Source organism: Parasteatoda tepidariorum, chromosome 2 (genome assembly GCF_043381705.1).
Source record: "Parasteatoda tepidariorum isolate YZ-2023 chromosome 2, CAS_Ptep_4.0, whole genome shotgun sequence".
NCBI lineage: Eukaryota > Metazoa > Arthropoda > Arachnida > Araneae > Theridiidae > Parasteatoda > Parasteatoda tepidariorum.
The window spans coordinates 1,251,139-1,269,675 of NC_092205.1; the positions used below are offsets into that span (position 1 = coordinate 1,251,139).

General features: G+C 27.7%; 1 protein-coding gene across 1 annotated transcript in view; it reads right to left on the reverse strand.

The window, feature by feature from the left end:
- LOC107443806 (Exocyst complex component Sec10) overlaps window positions 1-18,537 on the reverse strand; it is a 51,199-nt gene that overhangs the window by 16,189 nt on the left and 16,473 nt on the right. Inside the window, exons 6-13 of the mRNA XM_016057802.3 lie at window positions 17,569-17,613; window positions 17,349-17,489; window positions 16,436-16,512; window positions 14,279-14,485; window positions 14,047-14,206; window positions 10,096-10,207; window positions 5,724-5,847; window positions 2,892-2,978 (exon numbers count right to left, since the gene is read on the reverse strand). Coding sequence (XP_015913288.1) covers window positions 2,892-2,978; window positions 5,724-5,847; window positions 10,096-10,207; window positions 14,047-14,206; window positions 14,279-14,485; window positions 16,436-16,512; window positions 17,349-17,489; window positions 17,569-17,613 — 953 coding nt within the window. The remainder of the gene's footprint in view (window positions 1-2,891; window positions 2,979-5,723; window positions 5,848-10,095; window positions 10,208-14,046; window positions 14,207-14,278; window positions 14,486-16,435; window positions 16,513-17,348; window positions 17,490-17,568; window positions 17,614-18,537) is intronic.

An 18,537-nucleotide genomic window follows, 5' to 3' on the forward strand; every position in this document is an offset into this window, starting at 1 on the left:
CTGGGATTAAAAGTTGGGTCACTTTATTGTAGGGGTGCACAACCTTTTTGAGTGAAGGGCTACATACAGGGCAGATTGATCAATGAAGGGCCGCACGCGAAAGTATTTAGACAGACATATTTAAAGAAATTGTAGGTAGTAATTGTTATCTAAAAACAGAATCCGAAAATCAAAATCAATTCATCAGAAAAAAATTCGATAAATTGAAATAATTAAAAAAAAACTATGGGAATTTTTTTTTAAAATCATATTACACAATACAAAAGTCCATTTAAATATAAATTTTAAAATTAAAAAATTTGTTCATAGAATTAAATTTAAAAAAAAAACATTAGTTATTAAAATAAATGCAAGTTAAATATTTTGATTTAAAGAAAGTTTATAGGGTTAAAAATGATTAAAATTAAAACAAAACCTCTTCAGTGGAAAATAAGATTTAGCATTTAGTAGGAAATATACTTAAACTTTAAAACATTTATTTTAAAATAATTATAAGAGGCAGGGGCTGAGAGAGGGAAGAAAAAAAGCATTAATTTTGAGGGAACTATTTTCCTTAATAATAAAAAAATATTAATAAGATACTTGTTTACAACTTTTAATGATGAATATTTTTTAACATGACACTTACTATATACAATTAATACACATATATATTAACAATTAATAAAATTTACATTACTTCACAAAACTTATCTTGATTACAGTTTTTACAAATAAAATTTAATGATATACAAATCATTTCTCAGCATATAATCATAAATGATATAAAATTATCCAAATAAGAAGAAAATGGGTTAAAAAATTGTCATCCTACAATTTGCAAAATTTTAAAATATTGTGATAATTTTATCTATTGGATCATGTGATAATTTTATCTATTGGATGGCTCGATAAAAGCTTTATCGAGCCATTAAATGAAAATTTAATGATTTTGTTTAAGGACTGCTCTGGAATTTTGAACAGACAAATATTCATTCTGGAAAACAATCTTTCGACAGAAGCTGTTCATGATGGAAGTATTAAACTTAGCGCAAATAACTTAATCAGTTTTGGAATTTGTCCTAGATGGTGTTCTTCCCTTCCAGATTTTTAAATCGCATAAATACAAATATCAATTTGTTATTTTTGAATTGCTTGAATACGAATTTGTGTGATTTTTAAATTGCGTAATTAAAAAACGGGATGTGTGGTTTTACAATCGCGTGAATACGAATCGCGACGGATGATTTTTAAATATCGTTAATGTTAATGCAAATTGTGATGCACAATTTTTAAGATCTTGTAAATACGAATTGCGATGCGTGACTTTAAAATAACGAGGCGAATAAAAACTTTAAATTTTAAAAACGAATCGCGACATGAGATTTTTAAATCAATAGACAACAAAAAGAATAGGTTGGGTATGTGTTGTGAAACTTGCACGTGCTCATGGGACTAAAGAAATATGCACATGTTTTGAATTATTTTTTTGCAAAAGGGACTGCGTTTAACATAAATGTACACATCTCTTTTTTTTCTCTTCAAGAAGGTGTCGATTTTGCTAAGATACGTAATTACTTTTTAAATTACAAAAAAAATTTCAAATCAGAATCGAATTTCACGAGTTGTAATATTGTGTTAAAATATCAAAATATTCTAAATCACAAATAAAAATGCAGCCATAATGGAAAAAAAAACTTTTCGAAAAACCTCTTATATTGTTAAAATCGGCACAAATAGAGCACTTAAAATGTAATTATTTCAATGTGCAATTCAAAACTCGAGTGCTGCCAAATTACAGTATTAAAAATATCAGAATTGTTTTAAACTACGGAAAAAAGCATAATAATAACTACAAAAAGTATAATCAAAAGAATTTATAATTACGATGAGATTGGCGCAAATAAAGCGCTTCAAAATTTTACGTATTTAAATGCGGGATTTGAAATTAAAATGTTGCAATAGTGTATAAAAAATATCAGGACTTCCAAGACCTTGTATAGCGATAATTGCCAAAATAACGATTGGAAAATAATTTGATTTGCAATAAAATTGGTACAAATAAACCACGTTAAAGAATGGTAACCTTATTGAGTGATTCTTTACTCGTGATTTGTAAGAATATCGTGCTGAAATATCGAAAATTTAAAAACCACGCGGAAATGCGCAGTTACAGCTGCCGGAAAAAGGATCGCAAGTCATTTAGATTTTTCATGAAGTTTGCACAAATAAAGCGTTTCATAAATTTCTAAAATTCGTATATCGTAATAACGATGTATTAAAAATATTGGGGTTTTCAAAACTATGCCTAAATCCGTAGCGTTAACCATCGAAAAACTAAAATGCGTAACTTTCAAATTTCTGAAATTTTTTTTATAATTTTATTTTCTTCTCATTTTGTTCAGATTGCAGCCACGGGCCACGCATCGAAGGTTGGCGGGCCGCAGGTTGTGCATCCCTACCTTATTGGGAGGAAAGCGCTCTAAACTCTGATCCACTAAGGCTTCCACAACAACCCACGACATTTAAGATTCTACAGTTGTGTGACCTACAGCATAATGATAGCAATGTGGCCAATTTTGCACATCCCTTTCCTTTTATTTATCTGACAAGGTGGTACTCATCTTCTTCAGTGGCAATCAAGCCCCACTTTTTAACAATGGCAGTTCAGTGCCTTAACCACTCAGCTATTGCAGTTCATCTGAAAATAGATTTATTCCAAAAACCATCTTTTACATTTAAATTAAATAAATATTTTTAAATGATAAAATAAGGCTGCAAGAGCTCAAAATATTGAGGTCAAAAAACTAAATAAGCACACACACTTATATGAAATTTTTTCATTGAATAATTACGCTTTAAAGCACACAATATTTGTAACAAACGTATTTAGTGTTCTGTTTTTCTATTACCTTTCCAATCCTGTGTGAAGTTTAATTTCCATTTCTTCAATGGTTTTCTTCTTTTTTTGCAAGCAATCCCCATGTTTCGGTGTAGATCTAAATAAATAAAAGAAAAATAAGGGAAACTTTAATATTAAGTAATGATAGAATTTTCTGAAAACTTATAATTTTATAATGGCATTTATTATCAATAAATATAACTTCTTGTAACTTTGCCTTAAAACTTTTAAAAAAAATCATATTCTTCTCATTAATCTAAGAAATATTTAAATTTTTAGCATTTGTAGACAAAAACAGCAACATATACAGAAAATAAATCAAGAGCTTAAAAACTCTCAAATTTAACTCTTAGATGAAAGTAAAATTTATAACTTACAATTATTCAAATAATACAAATATTATTGCCAAAAATTGAGAATTTAATTCAATTAAAAATTTATTCAATGCCATTTTGTTAAGGACTCAGGTGAACTCTAAAAGTATACGACACCATTAGAAAACTTGATTCTTATAGAAAATAATCAAACTATTAGATTTTATGGTGAAATTTGTGTGAAATCAATTTCTTGATTGTAGTTTGTATCATAAAAATCTAGTCAAATTTTTTTCATAAAAATTGAAATAATGACAGCCATTTTAAGTAAAAGTTGCAGGGTAATTCCAAAGTATAAAGCATTAGTTGCAAAAATATAAATATATTGTTTAAAATAGCTCAATTTCTAACCCTTATAGAAGATATTGGTATCCTATATACCAGTGGTGCGCAAACTAGGGGTCGCGACCCCTGTGGGGGTCGCCAGAAGTTTTTTGGGGGTCGCCAAATTTTTATGAAATGCATTATCCCTGCATGCTGCATACCATACAGTGTACATATAAAGAGTGAAGCGCCATCACTCACTGTTTAATTGCAATTGGATTTCCGAAATGTCACGAAATATCGAGTCAGAAGTCATAAAACGCATACAAAATTCATCTGTATTTGCTTTACAACTGGACGAGACTACCGATATTACTAAAATGTCACAACTAATTATTTACGTTAGGTTTATTTTTAATGAAGATATAACAGAAACGTTTTTATGTTGCAAAAATTTGGAAGGAAAAACAACTGGAGAAAAAATATTCGAAGTAATAAATGAATATTTTGAAACAAAGTCCCTTACCTGGGCAAACTGTGTTGCGGTTTGTACTGATGGTGCTGCAGCATTAACAGGTTCGAATAAAGGGCTCAGAGGCTTAATTCAGAAGGTGGCACCTCATATGGTATTTAATCACTGTATGATTCATCGGAAAGCTCTTGTTGCAAAAGATATGGATGAAGAGTTGCACAACGTATTACAAGACGCTGTTAGTTCAATTAACTACATTAAATGCAACAGCCACAACAGCCGTCTCTTTTCAATACTTTGCAATGAGATGGGCTCAACGTATGAGAAATTACTGTTACACATCGAAGTCAGATGGCTTTCACGTGGGAAAATACTACGACGGATATTTGATTTGAGAAATGAAGTGTACATGTTCTAAATCGAAAAGAAACATAGATTGGCAAGTTATTATATCAATGAAGTTTGGCTAGGGAAGCTGAGCTATTTAGTTGATATTTTCGAAAAACTTAACGACTTAAATTTGAGCTTGCAGAGTGAGAATTCAACTATCATAACTACAGCCAGTAAAATTCAAGCTTTTAAGAATAAGTTTAGTCTCTGGCAAACTGAACTGAATAAAAACAACACCAACATGTTCCCTTGCTTTAACGATTTTATCAAGGAAAATAATATAGATATATTTACATTTAAAAACATCATTTCCAATCACATTGAAAAGTTAAAGAAAAATTTTTCGAGAAGATTCGAGGATTTTCCTGAAAACGATCTTGGTTGGATTCGTGATCCATTTTCCTTTGACATATGCAGTTCAACGCTTCAAATTAGTGAGAAAGAGCAATTGATAGATCTGATTAGTGATTATACTCTTCGAAATCAATTTAAGACTCAGCCTTGCCAAACATTTTGGCTATCCGTGGAAAAACAATATCCCGTTTTATGCAAGAATGCCATCAGAGTGTTAATACAATTTGCATCAACGTATTTATGTGAAACTGGATTTAGCAAACTAGTTTCAATAAAAACTAAATACCGCTCGCGTTTAAACCCTGAAGATGATATGCGAATTGCAATTAGCAACATACATCCAAACATCGATGAGATAATTAGAAACTTGCAGCCACATACATCTCATTAAAGGGCAATTTACTGATTTTTGTGTTATACAAAAAGTATTTTCTTAAAATTATAAATAAAATTAATATGAGTCAAATATGATGATGTTTTTATTCGATGAAACGAAAGAAATGCGCGAAATATACATCGTATTTGTGAACATTTATCTCTAGGGGTCGCCAAAAATTTTCTCTCTACAAAAGGGGTCGCGGTCGAAAAAAGTTTGCGCACCACTGCTATATACTATTTATCAGATCAGTAAACTATAACTATTCTAAAAGTATGAATTACATTAAGTAACTTCAAAGTCAATAAAATTTCATTTTAGTCTCAGTTTTTATTTTACTCTGCTTTGTAGTGAAGAACTCATTTTTAATATGCTGTCATTTTAACGATTTGTTTTTTCAAAATTTTTATGAACTCAAATCAACTCCTTCATTAATTGTTTTTTTTTACAAATTCAAAAAAGAAGAAGAATTATAAATAAAATTTTGATGAAAATACTCTTGGTTGGTCAATATGCTACTCGATTCGTCAAAGGTTTAAGATTGCAACCCATACTTAAATCTGACTCTGTTGAGCGATTTGATAAAATAAAATTCAATCTAATTATACTCACATAACTAAAGGTATAATTGTATCACCAAATTGCTTCTCAAATAGATGATATATAGCATTGCATTGTCGAATCACATCAAAAAAATATATTTCAGGTGAACTTTTAGGTTCAGACAAAGGTATAGCTGCAATAAATCATATTACAGGCATGTTTATGATAAGGAAATTCTACAAACATAATTCTGTGCAGATGAACTGTTAACTGGCTTTGATATGACTTAGTATTGTTTCAATATATTTTTACTTACACAGATCATATATATATAACAAACAATTATTCCAAAGGAAAATCTTCTTTAATAATTTAATAAATAGAATTTCACTTTACAAACTACTTAATTCAATGCATTGACAAGACAATTTGAAATTTTGTCCCCATCTTACATTGTAAAATATTCTGGTAAAAATATTTTTGTTCAGTTATAAAATTACAGACACTCTCTAAACTAGTACACAAACCCCTCAAAATAATTCATAACTTCTATAAGTAATACTTCCAAGTAAATGTCAGTGCAAATTCAAAATGAGAAAAAATAAACTATATCAATAATTTGGTTATTACAGCTAATACATACATTACAGAATTTATAGTTAAACTGAAATTGCTAAGTAGACAAAAGTAAAATTTCGAAAATTAATAGGAACTGAATCCTGGATCTCAAATATAAAAAGTATATATGCAGAGCCTTTTTTCTCCATTATCTCTCAGCTCTGTCACAAGTCCGTGAAAATTCATAAACTACAAGCAAAAATTCAGACCATGACCCTTGTTGGGTTTTTAAAAACACTCCGAACTGATCTGAGTTGCATTTTTAAACAGTATGGTATTAGTGTTCCTAATAAATTTGAAATACAGGTACAAGAAAAATACGACCAAACCTAAGATTTTTAGACTGCCTTGAAAAGGACCTACAAGTTTTAAAGATAATAAACTGGAGAACCTTGGCTAAGGGAAGAATGTCTTGGCATAGGCTTGTTGAGAAGGCCAGGGCCCATCCTGGGCTGTTGTGCCAATGAGAATAATAATAAATTTGAAATATTAAAAATTGTTTGTAATTATATTTTACAACTACGTTTTTAAATTTTCTTTGAATTTATGATGAAATTGAGCTTGTCAAATAAGGTACTCATACGCATGATTCGAAAATCTAGTATATTCTATTAAAACATCAATATTTTAAAAATCATGCAGAAATGAGTTATAATAACAGTAAAAACACGAAAGGCAAAACTACGCAACTTTACGATTTCATCGTAGCAAATCGAGCGTATATAAAAAAAATTACTCTATATTTGCAGAGTCGTGACAATGCATTAAAATATCGAAATTTTAAAAACCAGCAACTGCGAAAAAGAAGAGAAGATTTCCTTATAATTTCAGGATTGTAGCTTCGACTTCTCTATTAACTAAAGTAAAATACCTGAAATCCGGAATTTTCCGATATCTGAGCTTTTCAGAGCAGTGCGGATATTTTAGGTGATACTCTACTTTATAACATTTAAGCTCTAAAACCTATAGTAAATTTTTAAATTATTCAGGGTGGTCACTCAAATCAGATTTTCATGATTTTTCCAGTAAAATTCTAAAGATTTTTCCAGGTCACCCTCTCATAAAGTGTAATGTTATTTTTTTGATATATCATCTTGAATAGATGTGGAGAAAATATGTTCAGCTTGCAGAATATATTGCTTTAAATGAATAAAAAATGTTTTAAAGTGTCAAGCAGATCTTGCACAAAATGTACCAAATAGCAAATACAGAGTGACTCAAAAAAACCTAGGATAATATATTTTACAGTTTAATATAATTTCGGTTTAACATATTTTCATTTAATTCAATATATTTTCCTTCAATTCATATTTACTGTGTAATATCTTTTCATTCAACAAAAGAAAATAATTCCAGGTGATTACACATCAATAAATTTTTACATTTATTTACATTTCAGTATGGAGCCCTTTTATACTGTATTTAATCCAAATGGTGCTCTTTATACGATTCATTGATATAATTTTCATTAAGCCAAAAAATCAAATGTTTAAATAATGTTGTTTGTTTTGAACTAGCACTATTAAGAGATATCCAGTATTTGCAAAGGTAAAATTGTCAAATTTTTTGTTGCATATTCTATTGAAAAAAATTGCTACTGTACATTTTTACTGTATTATTAGCCTATAAAAAATTTATCTGGGAAAAAAGATCGTGCAGGAAAAAATGAGTATTTGATAGCTTTATTTATTGCCTGCATAAAATTAAATAATTGTTTTGTACAGTTTTTACTTACTATCTTTTGTATTTGATGTTTCAAAGCAGACAATATTAACCGATATATCTTTTACTTGTATTTAGTGGCATAGCTGGCGGTGAGCAAGAAAAAGCATGCTCCCGGTTGTAACATTAGAGATGAGCCAAATTCATGGGAAAAAATTTAAGTTATTCTACCTTTTTAATACCCCCTCTCCAGTTTCATTTGCCAATTACAGGCCCAATAACCACTAACAATTTTTATACTATTTATTCAAAATTTTAATAGGGTGTGTGTTATTGCTGTAGTTTGCTATGCAGGTAAGTTTACTTTTTTTAAAAAAGAATTTTTTTCTTAAAAATAAATAAATAACTACAGAATGTTCGGAGAATTTCTTTTTTTCCCCCCTCTAAAAGCATACATTTTTAAAGCTGCAAGCAAAATGATTGATTTAAAATCCTCTAAATAAAGTTAAAATTGTTTCTCAAAAAATTAAAACTGAGTTGCTTACCTCAAATAAATAAATAAAATTAAATTAAAAAATATATGTATGTAAACTTCATTGATTAATTTTAAGTTATAACATAAAAAACTTTAAGAACAGCATAGTTAAACAAATTTTATTAGGTCACTGAGGTGAAAAACATTATTGTAAATTAACCTAAAAGATTATTTAGATGGTTTCTGTTCATATTTTACTTTATTTAATAAAGAAAAAACGAAATAAGAGATGGAAATAAATAAAAACAAATGTAATGAAAAGAAAAGCAGTGGTGACTGACGTAAAAATAATTAATGATTATTTTACAATAAAAATATTTATTATTACCAAAATCTTGCTTTAAACAAAAATAATAATTTAATTATGTTAAATCCCAGCAGCACAGTACAATTAATTATGTATTTTGGTGTCGCATGTAAATTATCAAAAGTGTATCATGATAATTTTTTTATAAATTAAAATGCGAAATGTTTCTACATATTTGTGCAAGATAATCTGTTTTATTACAGTTCTCTTTAATTATTATCTTTTTTATTATTAGTGAGAATTTTTAAAAAAAAAACTGTACTTTGTTAGAGATTCACTTACCACGGTTAAAAATTTCAAAAGATGTAGCCCTTCATTTAACAGCCTATAACTTACTGAAAACTGATATCTGTAAGTTAAAAGTCATTATTTCTAAATCTTAAATTTTTTACCTTGGAAATGATACCTTGTTTACTTAATATTAACAAAATAGTAAAATATAATATGTTATAAAAAGTTAAAATAAAATATAGAAAATTAGCATCAATGCAACAATTTTGCTGTTAGCGATTGATGAAAATGAGTGATTGGTTGGTATTGCTGATAAAAAATTCATTGGATGGGAGTACAAAAGCTTCCAGAAAAAGAGTGTAAGATAGAATCAATTAATAAATTATTATTTGGAGAATTTTATAAAGTTAAAAATACTAAAACATTTTGAATAATTTTGCTAGAATAAAAAAATACCCCCAAAGCATTGGAACAAACTTGAACAGTAAATAAATTCAGCCCAGACTAGAAGATTTAAAAAAAATAAAAATAATAATAAATAAATAAACAACTTTTATCAACAGAAGCAAATATTCTAACCCGTTCTTCCACCACCACCACAGTTTTTGCCTTTCTTAACTGACAAAGGCCCATAATCTCCAAAGAGGTTAAAGATTTCTCCATTCATTTAGCAACATGGGAGAGTTTCATATGGCATTATAGTTTAGCAGGGTAATAATGGAGAGAATTTTAATGCAAGCAAAGTATTGCTAAGTTGATGATAAGTACTGTCTAAATAAAGTGGATAAAACGAATGGTAAAATAATTTAAATAAAGAAAAAAAATTCCAGCTTTTCTTTAAAATTCCCTGATTTTGCCAGGTTTTTTATCCAAATTTTCCTGACTTTTCCACTATAAAAAAATTCCCTGATAATTCCAGGTTTTTCAGGTGGGTGGCTACTCTGTTATTAGTCCCTTATATTAGAAATAAAAAAATAGTTTGCTTATGAAAAATAACATGATTCTAAAATTAAAAATAATTTACATTTTAAAATTTCTATGTGATTGGAACAAGTATTAATGTAGCGAGTTAAATGAATTGAAAATACCTAATAAGCCAAGTTCCAAAGCATAGGAGACATGTTCTTGAAATAAATAATGTAACATAACATCAAATAACAACACAGCATTTCCAGGCAGTTCAGACTGTTGCTTTGACAGCTAAAAATGTAAAGAGCGTCTTGAAAAACATTTAATATGAGTAAAATGATAAAAGAATAATGATATGAGGAACCCATAAGATTGTAACTAATTAAACTTATTACTTATATTTTTATTTAAAACTTATTCAAGGTTATCAAAGTTAAGACAAAATTTTTTTTTCAATAACAAATTCACAACCATCATTAGAGAGAAAGCCCAACAAGAATGAAAAATTAGTTGAAAAAAAGTCAAAATGTAATTTAAAATTTTTTAAAAAAAACTGTATTTAAATTAACAAATAACATTTCTAACGTTAAAAATATACAGAGATCAAAATAATTAAGTAAAGAATTACAAAATAATTTAAGCACAGAGAGATATTTGAAAAATCCAAACATACAAAAATAAAACTTCACAAAATATCCAAAATTACATTCCCAAAAATGAAAAGTAAAGAAAATAGCGCATTTCTAGTTAATAAACATTCAAGACTTTTTTTTAAATAAGCAACTGCGCTTATTTTCCATTCAACTAAAGTAATCGTTCTACATAGAAACAAACCATGTAAAAATATTATCGATACCATGTATGGATGTACATTTAAAAAAAATTAGAAAACTTTTTATTTCTCAAGAACTATTTGGCAAATTATGTTATTTTTTTTATATGATATTATCTTTGAATAAACTTGTTTCTTAACACAGGCTTCATAGTGGAATAATGAAAAATTCAGGACATTATTTGGAATGGTCGGTATACACTAAATTACTAAAAAAGGTACAGATTAACTTAAGAATAATACCGATCAATTTTATCGCAAAATGTTAATAAATAGCATTTTTAATTTCAAAATTACTCAATTTAAAAAAGAAAGTTTCAGCAGTTTTCAGTATAATTTTATTACTGGAGCACTTTATTGGATACAAAATTACTAAAAAAAGTATAGATTAACTTAAAAATAATACAGATCAATTTTATCGCAAAACATTAATAAATAGCATCTTTAATTTCAAAATTACTCTATTTAAAAAAGAAAGTTTCAACAGCTTTCAGTACAATTTTATTATTGGAACACTGAACAACTCATAACTGATCAACTCATAACAATAAAATATAGACAGAAAATTTTAATATTACTGCTGCATTAAAAAAAAATCAATATCGATTAGTACTATTCTCTCATAGAATCCTTGAAATTTGTAATGAAGTTCAAAACTTCCTTGCCACTGAGAATTTTTATGAAAAAAAAAATCTAGTGGATGATCTCTCAATTTACTATTTAAAAATTCCATAATATGATTACAGTTTGCTGATTAGAATTTATAATTCAAAGAATCAGATTAAAGAGATGAATTGAAAGTACAAAACTATACAATTTATTACTGCATTTCTTAAAAATAATAAATAAGCATATAACCTCTGAAGCACTAAAACTTGATAATAGTAAACTATGCTTTCTATTTCATAAAATGACTAATACCAAAAAATTTGAAAGGATGAATCCTGCAGGTGATACTATTTGTCTAAATAATCTATAAAATTAGTGAACAGTTTTATCTGAGTAATCTATATAATTAAAGGTTCAAATTTTAGGTATTTTCCTAGCATTATTAATTAAAATAAAAAGATCCAAATCTTTCAATTCTCCAAATCAATTATTCTCGCATTTGTATTCTTACAAAATGGTATGTACATAGATAAATCAGGAATATTAGGACAAAAAGCTAAAAATCAAGGACCAAAATATTTTCTTTCAAGAATGTCAGGATCAAGAACCCTGCTTGTGTACGTAAAATTGATTCCATTTCACTCATTAAATGCAGAGGTAAGAACATAAAATTTTGCTGGTTGTACCAAAAAAATAGAGAAATTTAACAGAAGACAAGAGTGAATTGAAACAATTTTTTTCAATCAATAACTGGAAGTCGATTGCTGCATGCAATATGCATAAAAAAATGCTTGGAATAAGAGAAAGTGAAATGAACATCTTCTTGTTGTAATGCTGTTGACTAGATAGAGGCACATAAATGTTCCGCCAAAGAAAGAAGCTACAGATATTTGATTGCTAGAAGAAGAAATTATTTGAAATTATTTTTCTTCATGCATCATTTCTTTTAGTACTTAATATTTTTTAGATATAGGAGATAAATAAAATTTTTATGTTACAAAAGTTACATTTATAAAATTTAAAGAAAGAAAGAAAACTTTTTTATCTCAACGCATAAAAGAATATTTATATATATATATGTGTTAAAAAAAATACACATTCACCCTTTTTTGCAATTTGTGACTTGTCATTGCATAAAAAACGTGAAATCCGAGTCAATAAATGAAAAAGATGGACGATGCATTTAAGATGAAATCACAACAATCAGACGCGCAAAAGAGGGTTCATTAAATTTATATATCAAGATTCATGTGGTGTAACAAATAACTATAAAAAATATGCGAAAATCAATAGTGTCGAAAAATTTATGAAAAAAACGATATAATTATCATGTCAAATAATGAATACTCATCTGAATTTCCTCTATTATAATAATATCAAGAATTTTAATAATGTGAAAATCTACAGAACTGCTAAAAAAGCATCGAAACACCGATTAACAATGGTACTGACCTAAATTAGAGAGCATCAAAAAGGGATTACTCAAATGAGTGATTCAAATTTTGCATGTCAATTTTGTGTAATAATATCAGAATTTTAAAAACCACGAGAGAATCAATTGCAAAAGGGAAAGATGGTATAGAGCATGTTGAAAAGTGATTATAGAAACGTGGAAATTTCCATGTCTTAATATCATATTAAAAATTAATTCAATCTAATTGTCGCAAAATTAAAAAGGGGACAAATATAAATTATTCTTCTGTTACTATTTGCAATAAAATTATGGTTTATTATCGAAAGTAAAAAATTTTAAATCAGCGGAACTCCGAAAATTTTGACGGAATATAAATTATTGATTCAAATCAATGGTCTTCCGAATTCTTTGAACTAGTGGAAAAATCACATGCCTGAAACTACTTCAAGTTTCTTTATTGTTTTTCACTCTAGATTCTTAAATTAAAAATACAGTTAAGATTATTTTAGTCTTGTAACTTTAATTCTTAATTGAATACTTAAAGTTGTAGTTTCTGATAATTCTTTTTAATCAACTTGAACTAGCAAAGATCTTGACAGAGCTAGACCGTATCTGATGGGGTTTCTTAGATTCAGTAAAAATACATTGTAAATGTTTATGAATACACTGTAAATATTTCTGAATTTTTATTCAGTTAACTTTCAAAAACATTTAAGAAACAAGTTTAAAAGAAATTTAATTCTTGTACATTTGGCAATAGAGCCGCAATGCTAAGCTAAATAGATTCTTTCGTTCAACAGCCAAAAGCAGTTATACTGTGTAACCTCTAAAAGTTTTTTTTTTACTCATTGTAAAAAAAAAAATACTGACGTTTATAAACTAAGTTTTATGTTAAAAAGATTATTTTATACAAAGTTACAAAAACTGTTTCCTTTGTAGGCAAAATTGAATCACAAGATCATACAGATTTCATAGTTACATGAAAAGAAAAATTTTATTTCCTAGAAAAATCAAATACTAATTTCAAAAATACTGTCAGAAAATTAATATAATCAATCAGAAATGGAGGAGTTACAAAAGTGTGCACTAGTTTAAATGATTTTAAATTACGTCAAATTAAATAATATTCTCATGTCTTTAATATTTGTATAACAACTCTCCTCTGAGTAACTAATGAATCGAAATGACTGGCCCACATAATGTTGTGTAGCTAATTACTATTATTGGGATGCCACTATATTTATTTATTTTATTATAAGAAGAATAAGGACTTACCAATTGACATCGATTAAAAGCCTTTTTACAATCCTGTAATATATTCATAGCTATTTCCTCAGACAAAAAAGTTTCCCCTCCATAGTTATCCACAGCTGAGCTCAGAATATTTGTTTTGGAGCCTATCTTTGCTTGAATATCTCGACGTAGATCATGAATACTAAAGTAAGAAGATGAAATAATTATTCTTTATTTGGGTTATGATTTAAAACAGAAATGAAGAGAGACTCACCCTCCAAAATGGATTTGTTTCTTCTGATGATTCTTTGAATTATAGTAAATATTTAATGCACTTTCACACTTATCTTTCAAACATCGCACTTCTATAGTGATATAATTTTCTAAGTATCTGGCAAAGATATTTTTGGTTAACTTGCCCAGAAAAGATGGATCACAGCCTATTTTAAGATTTGTTAATTCATTGGTTAATTTTGTAGTCCTAAAAGAATGAATATATAACAATCCTTAGAAAATTTCACGTAAAAATAATCACCATTAAAAAATCTGCTGTTAAATTATTTTGAATGCTAAAAGAAAACTTAAGTCAGACAAAAAGAATTGATTACTACATCATAAATTTAAGATAAAGTTTTTTTGAAATGTAATGAATGACATATGCATTACAAAAAAATATTTTCACAACATATATGAATGATAAAAAAAATCAAATTATCTGGTTAAAAAAAATAGCTATACAGATAGAGTAATTTTTAAATAAATATAAAAAAAAAAAACAATTAGAATCAGAATATATCCAACAGTATGAGAGACATAATAACATGAAGCAAATTTAAATGATGCATGGCTTATGGATAGATCACTTTAATTTAGAAATCCGCATATAAGCTGACATAAAAAAATAAGGTTCACTACACTTGGAAAAAAAATATTCTTATAGCAATATGGTAGGTCGATCTAGTAACAGTTGCACAGTGAGTATAAGAAACATCGACCTGCCTCACATTAACATATCTCACAATAACATAATTAATATATTTAAAAAAAATAATTGTATTCCTTTCAAATTGCTCATTTTGTGTCTTTCTTTTTCTTCTTTTTTTTAATTATTAATTTTTGCCTGTACCGATGATAGTGTTAAATTATACCAGATTTTACATTTCCCCTAAGAAAATCCCTCTTTGTTTGTTTCTCTAACAGATCAATATTTTTCTCTATTAAGTTTTCTTTTTCTGAAAACCCCTTGCAATTAATGCAAAGGGGTGGCAACTCACAGAAAGTGTCACACTGGTAGAGTAGCGAGCACATTGATGTTTGCAAATGTCCAAACCTTTGACACTGAAAGCATCTCAAAGGGTTTCTAAGATAGGGTCGGACAAGACAGTTCATCAGAGCGACAGCAGAGAGGGTAAGTGTTAGAATAAGGAATGAGTATGAAACCTTCGTACAGCTTTGAATCGTTAACACCCTATCCTGAAAGTACTGTGTGGAACAACAGTCAGAGTGAATGCTTATTTGCAAAGATGACACCTGAACTAAGGGGCGACAATTACAATAATCTATTACTTGAAATCATGATTACAAACATTCATAATTTTGATTACAACTGTAATCATGATTGCATAAACAATTACGGTAATAAATTGTTTGTAATTGTGATTACAAGTAATCAAAATATACGATTATGAGGTGATTGTATTGTATATGGGCATACATAAATGCATACATTTTAGTTACACTCACAAATACATACACTTATATTGTATGTATAACGCATATGTACAAATCTAATATTAATAATATGCACTAGTCAAACCACTTTCATTGCAAATTCAAAATTTTTTCAAAGTGCAAGAATTTTGCTGAGTTGGCGAATTTTTTTAAGCAAGATAAACAGATTTACAGCAAGATTTTTTTGTGCTGTAAATGAATGCGGTAGGAATCGCAAAATAATGGATTTTGTTTCAATTATATCTAAAAAAATTTTAATCATAAATAGCAGAAATCGCAAAAAGAAAATCACACAAAAATCAAAGTCGGGAAAAAATCATAAAAACTAGAGAATACAAATAGCAAAATTGGATTTTTAAATCTTTGAATGCAAATCGTAATGCTTGATATTAAAATCTTGTAAATATTAATTGCACTATTAGCAAATTCCAGCACAGTTTTAAAAGCTAAAAATGGCGAAAATCTGCCAGACCAAAAGAATCTATTGGGCGGAAGTATAACATGTAAGTAAATGTCTTGCTATCGGAATTTAAATTTTATAAAGGGGACTTAGGGGATTATAAGTGTTCAATTTGCGGAAGTCTCGAGATACTCAGTCTTGTGACTCCTAGTTTTTAGGCTTGGAATTCTGGGATAAAAAGACCACTGGATTATAAATAAATAATTGAATATGTACTAACCTAAGGAAGAATGCACTCACCTAAAATAGAGTCTTTCAAACTTTTCAAGATACTTTTCAGGGTTACCACAATCCATCAATTCTGCTTTAATATGTGTCTAAAAGAAGAGTACACAAGATAAAATCATTTTTCAAATTATCATTCACTCTATTTTGTAGAAAAAAGGTTGCTCTGATAATTTAGGGACTAAAAAACCAAACAGCTGAATGGGTTGCAGAGGATATCCAGCATAACTATCTAAACAGGAAATTTGTATGCATGGACGAAACATTTTTAGAAATTATGACTGTACAACCGAGTATCCTCGTTTTAATTACAAATGTCAGTTTTAAATTCCTTTTGTTTTTAGATAAACAAAGTTTAAAAAGTAAACTATTATTAGAAAACTTTTATGGAATATGTGGTAGGGACGGCTATTCAAGGAAAAATTCCTTAGATGAAATATTCCAACTTTTTTGCCCTTAATACACTGCACACAATATAAAATAAACTAATACACGTTCATTAAAAATGTCAAAATTGTAGCATAAGTTTAAAATTAAGTGACATTTTAAAAATAAAATTTAAGACAGTTTTATTATAATTGTATCAACAGTAGTGTTATAAGCAGAAAAAATTCTTAATATTATGCTAAGGATTATAATTAATATTGATTTTCCCACCAATATTTATCATAGTCTAGATTTAGAGCTGCATTATTAACTTGCATTAGATTACTCATAAGAAAATGATCTTTTCATAATTAAAAAATAAATAATCTAGATTTAGAACTGCATTATTAACTTGCATTAGATTGATTACTCATAAGAAAATGATCTTTTCATAATTAAAAAATAAATAAAATTTAAAGAAAAAAGTTAATCCTCAAATAGTAACAATTAATATTAAGAATTTGAAAATAGAAATAAAATTAATCACAGGTAATAAACTAACTTGTAATTTTCCATGAAAGATATTAAGGATATATTTTGACATAACTTGATCCGGATTGTTGAATACTTCTTTTGTGACAGTAAGAGCTTCTGCACATGAAGGCACAATTCTTGTTAAAATATCTCCAGTAGAGGGAAGGCTCTGGGAAAAAATCATTGTTTACATCAGTATAAAATAATAAATTATAAAGGAGCAGCAGGGAAAAAAAATCAGTACATACCATTTGTCGCTGCTCAATAAAAGCATCCACACATTGTGAATAACCCTAAAAAATAACAAAAATATTTTTAAAAAAAAAAGCCCAAAAGAATGCAGACTAAAGTGAGAAGTGTGAATAAAGCACAAAATAATGAACAGAAATGAAAATATAGTTTTTGTTCTCTAAACTAGAACCTTCTTCTGTGTCTTAACACGCATGAATTTTGTATGAAATTAAAACAATATATATTCTCATATAATCATTTAAAATTAATTTATTTTTGTATATTCTCCTATCCTCTTTTTTCCTTAGTAGATTGAGGGTAAATACTTATTTAATTTAATATGTTCTAAAACTTAAACAAAACGCAGGAAAATACTCAATTAAAATAAAAAATAAAGAAAACACAAAAAATTAAAGATTGCAATTTTTTCCTTGGAAATTCTGCAACATATTTAGTATAATTTTAAAACAATTTCCACAGGTTCAAATATTTATTCTTTAAATCAAAATTTTATTTTGTCTTTTTGCAAATTGTAATTACAGTAAAAGCTCAATGTATCGAGATTCCTATTGCGAGAAGTCCGATATTACGATGCCTTCAAAACATTAATATTTAAGATACAAAAACTCTTTATTTATAACAACATAAAAAATATTAGCTTTCTGCTATAGTTGCAAAAATTCATAGGAGGAAAACGCGTTTTTCTGATATTAAAATTAACAAAGTTTTACAAAACAGGACAACATGAAAGACGGGTTTATTTATGTCTGATAATAATTTCAGGGGTCAGTCTAAGTTTTTCTGAGAGGTACCTATTTCGTGAAAATTAAGACATTTGTGAAAAATTAAAAATTATATTAAAAAATCAACACAAAAATATGGTACAAATATGTATTTATCGTTTCTTATGGGAAACAAAAAAATTTGTGAAGGTACCACTATACGGTAGCATATTTGGCTTGGACAGATCCCTGAATATAAAATGT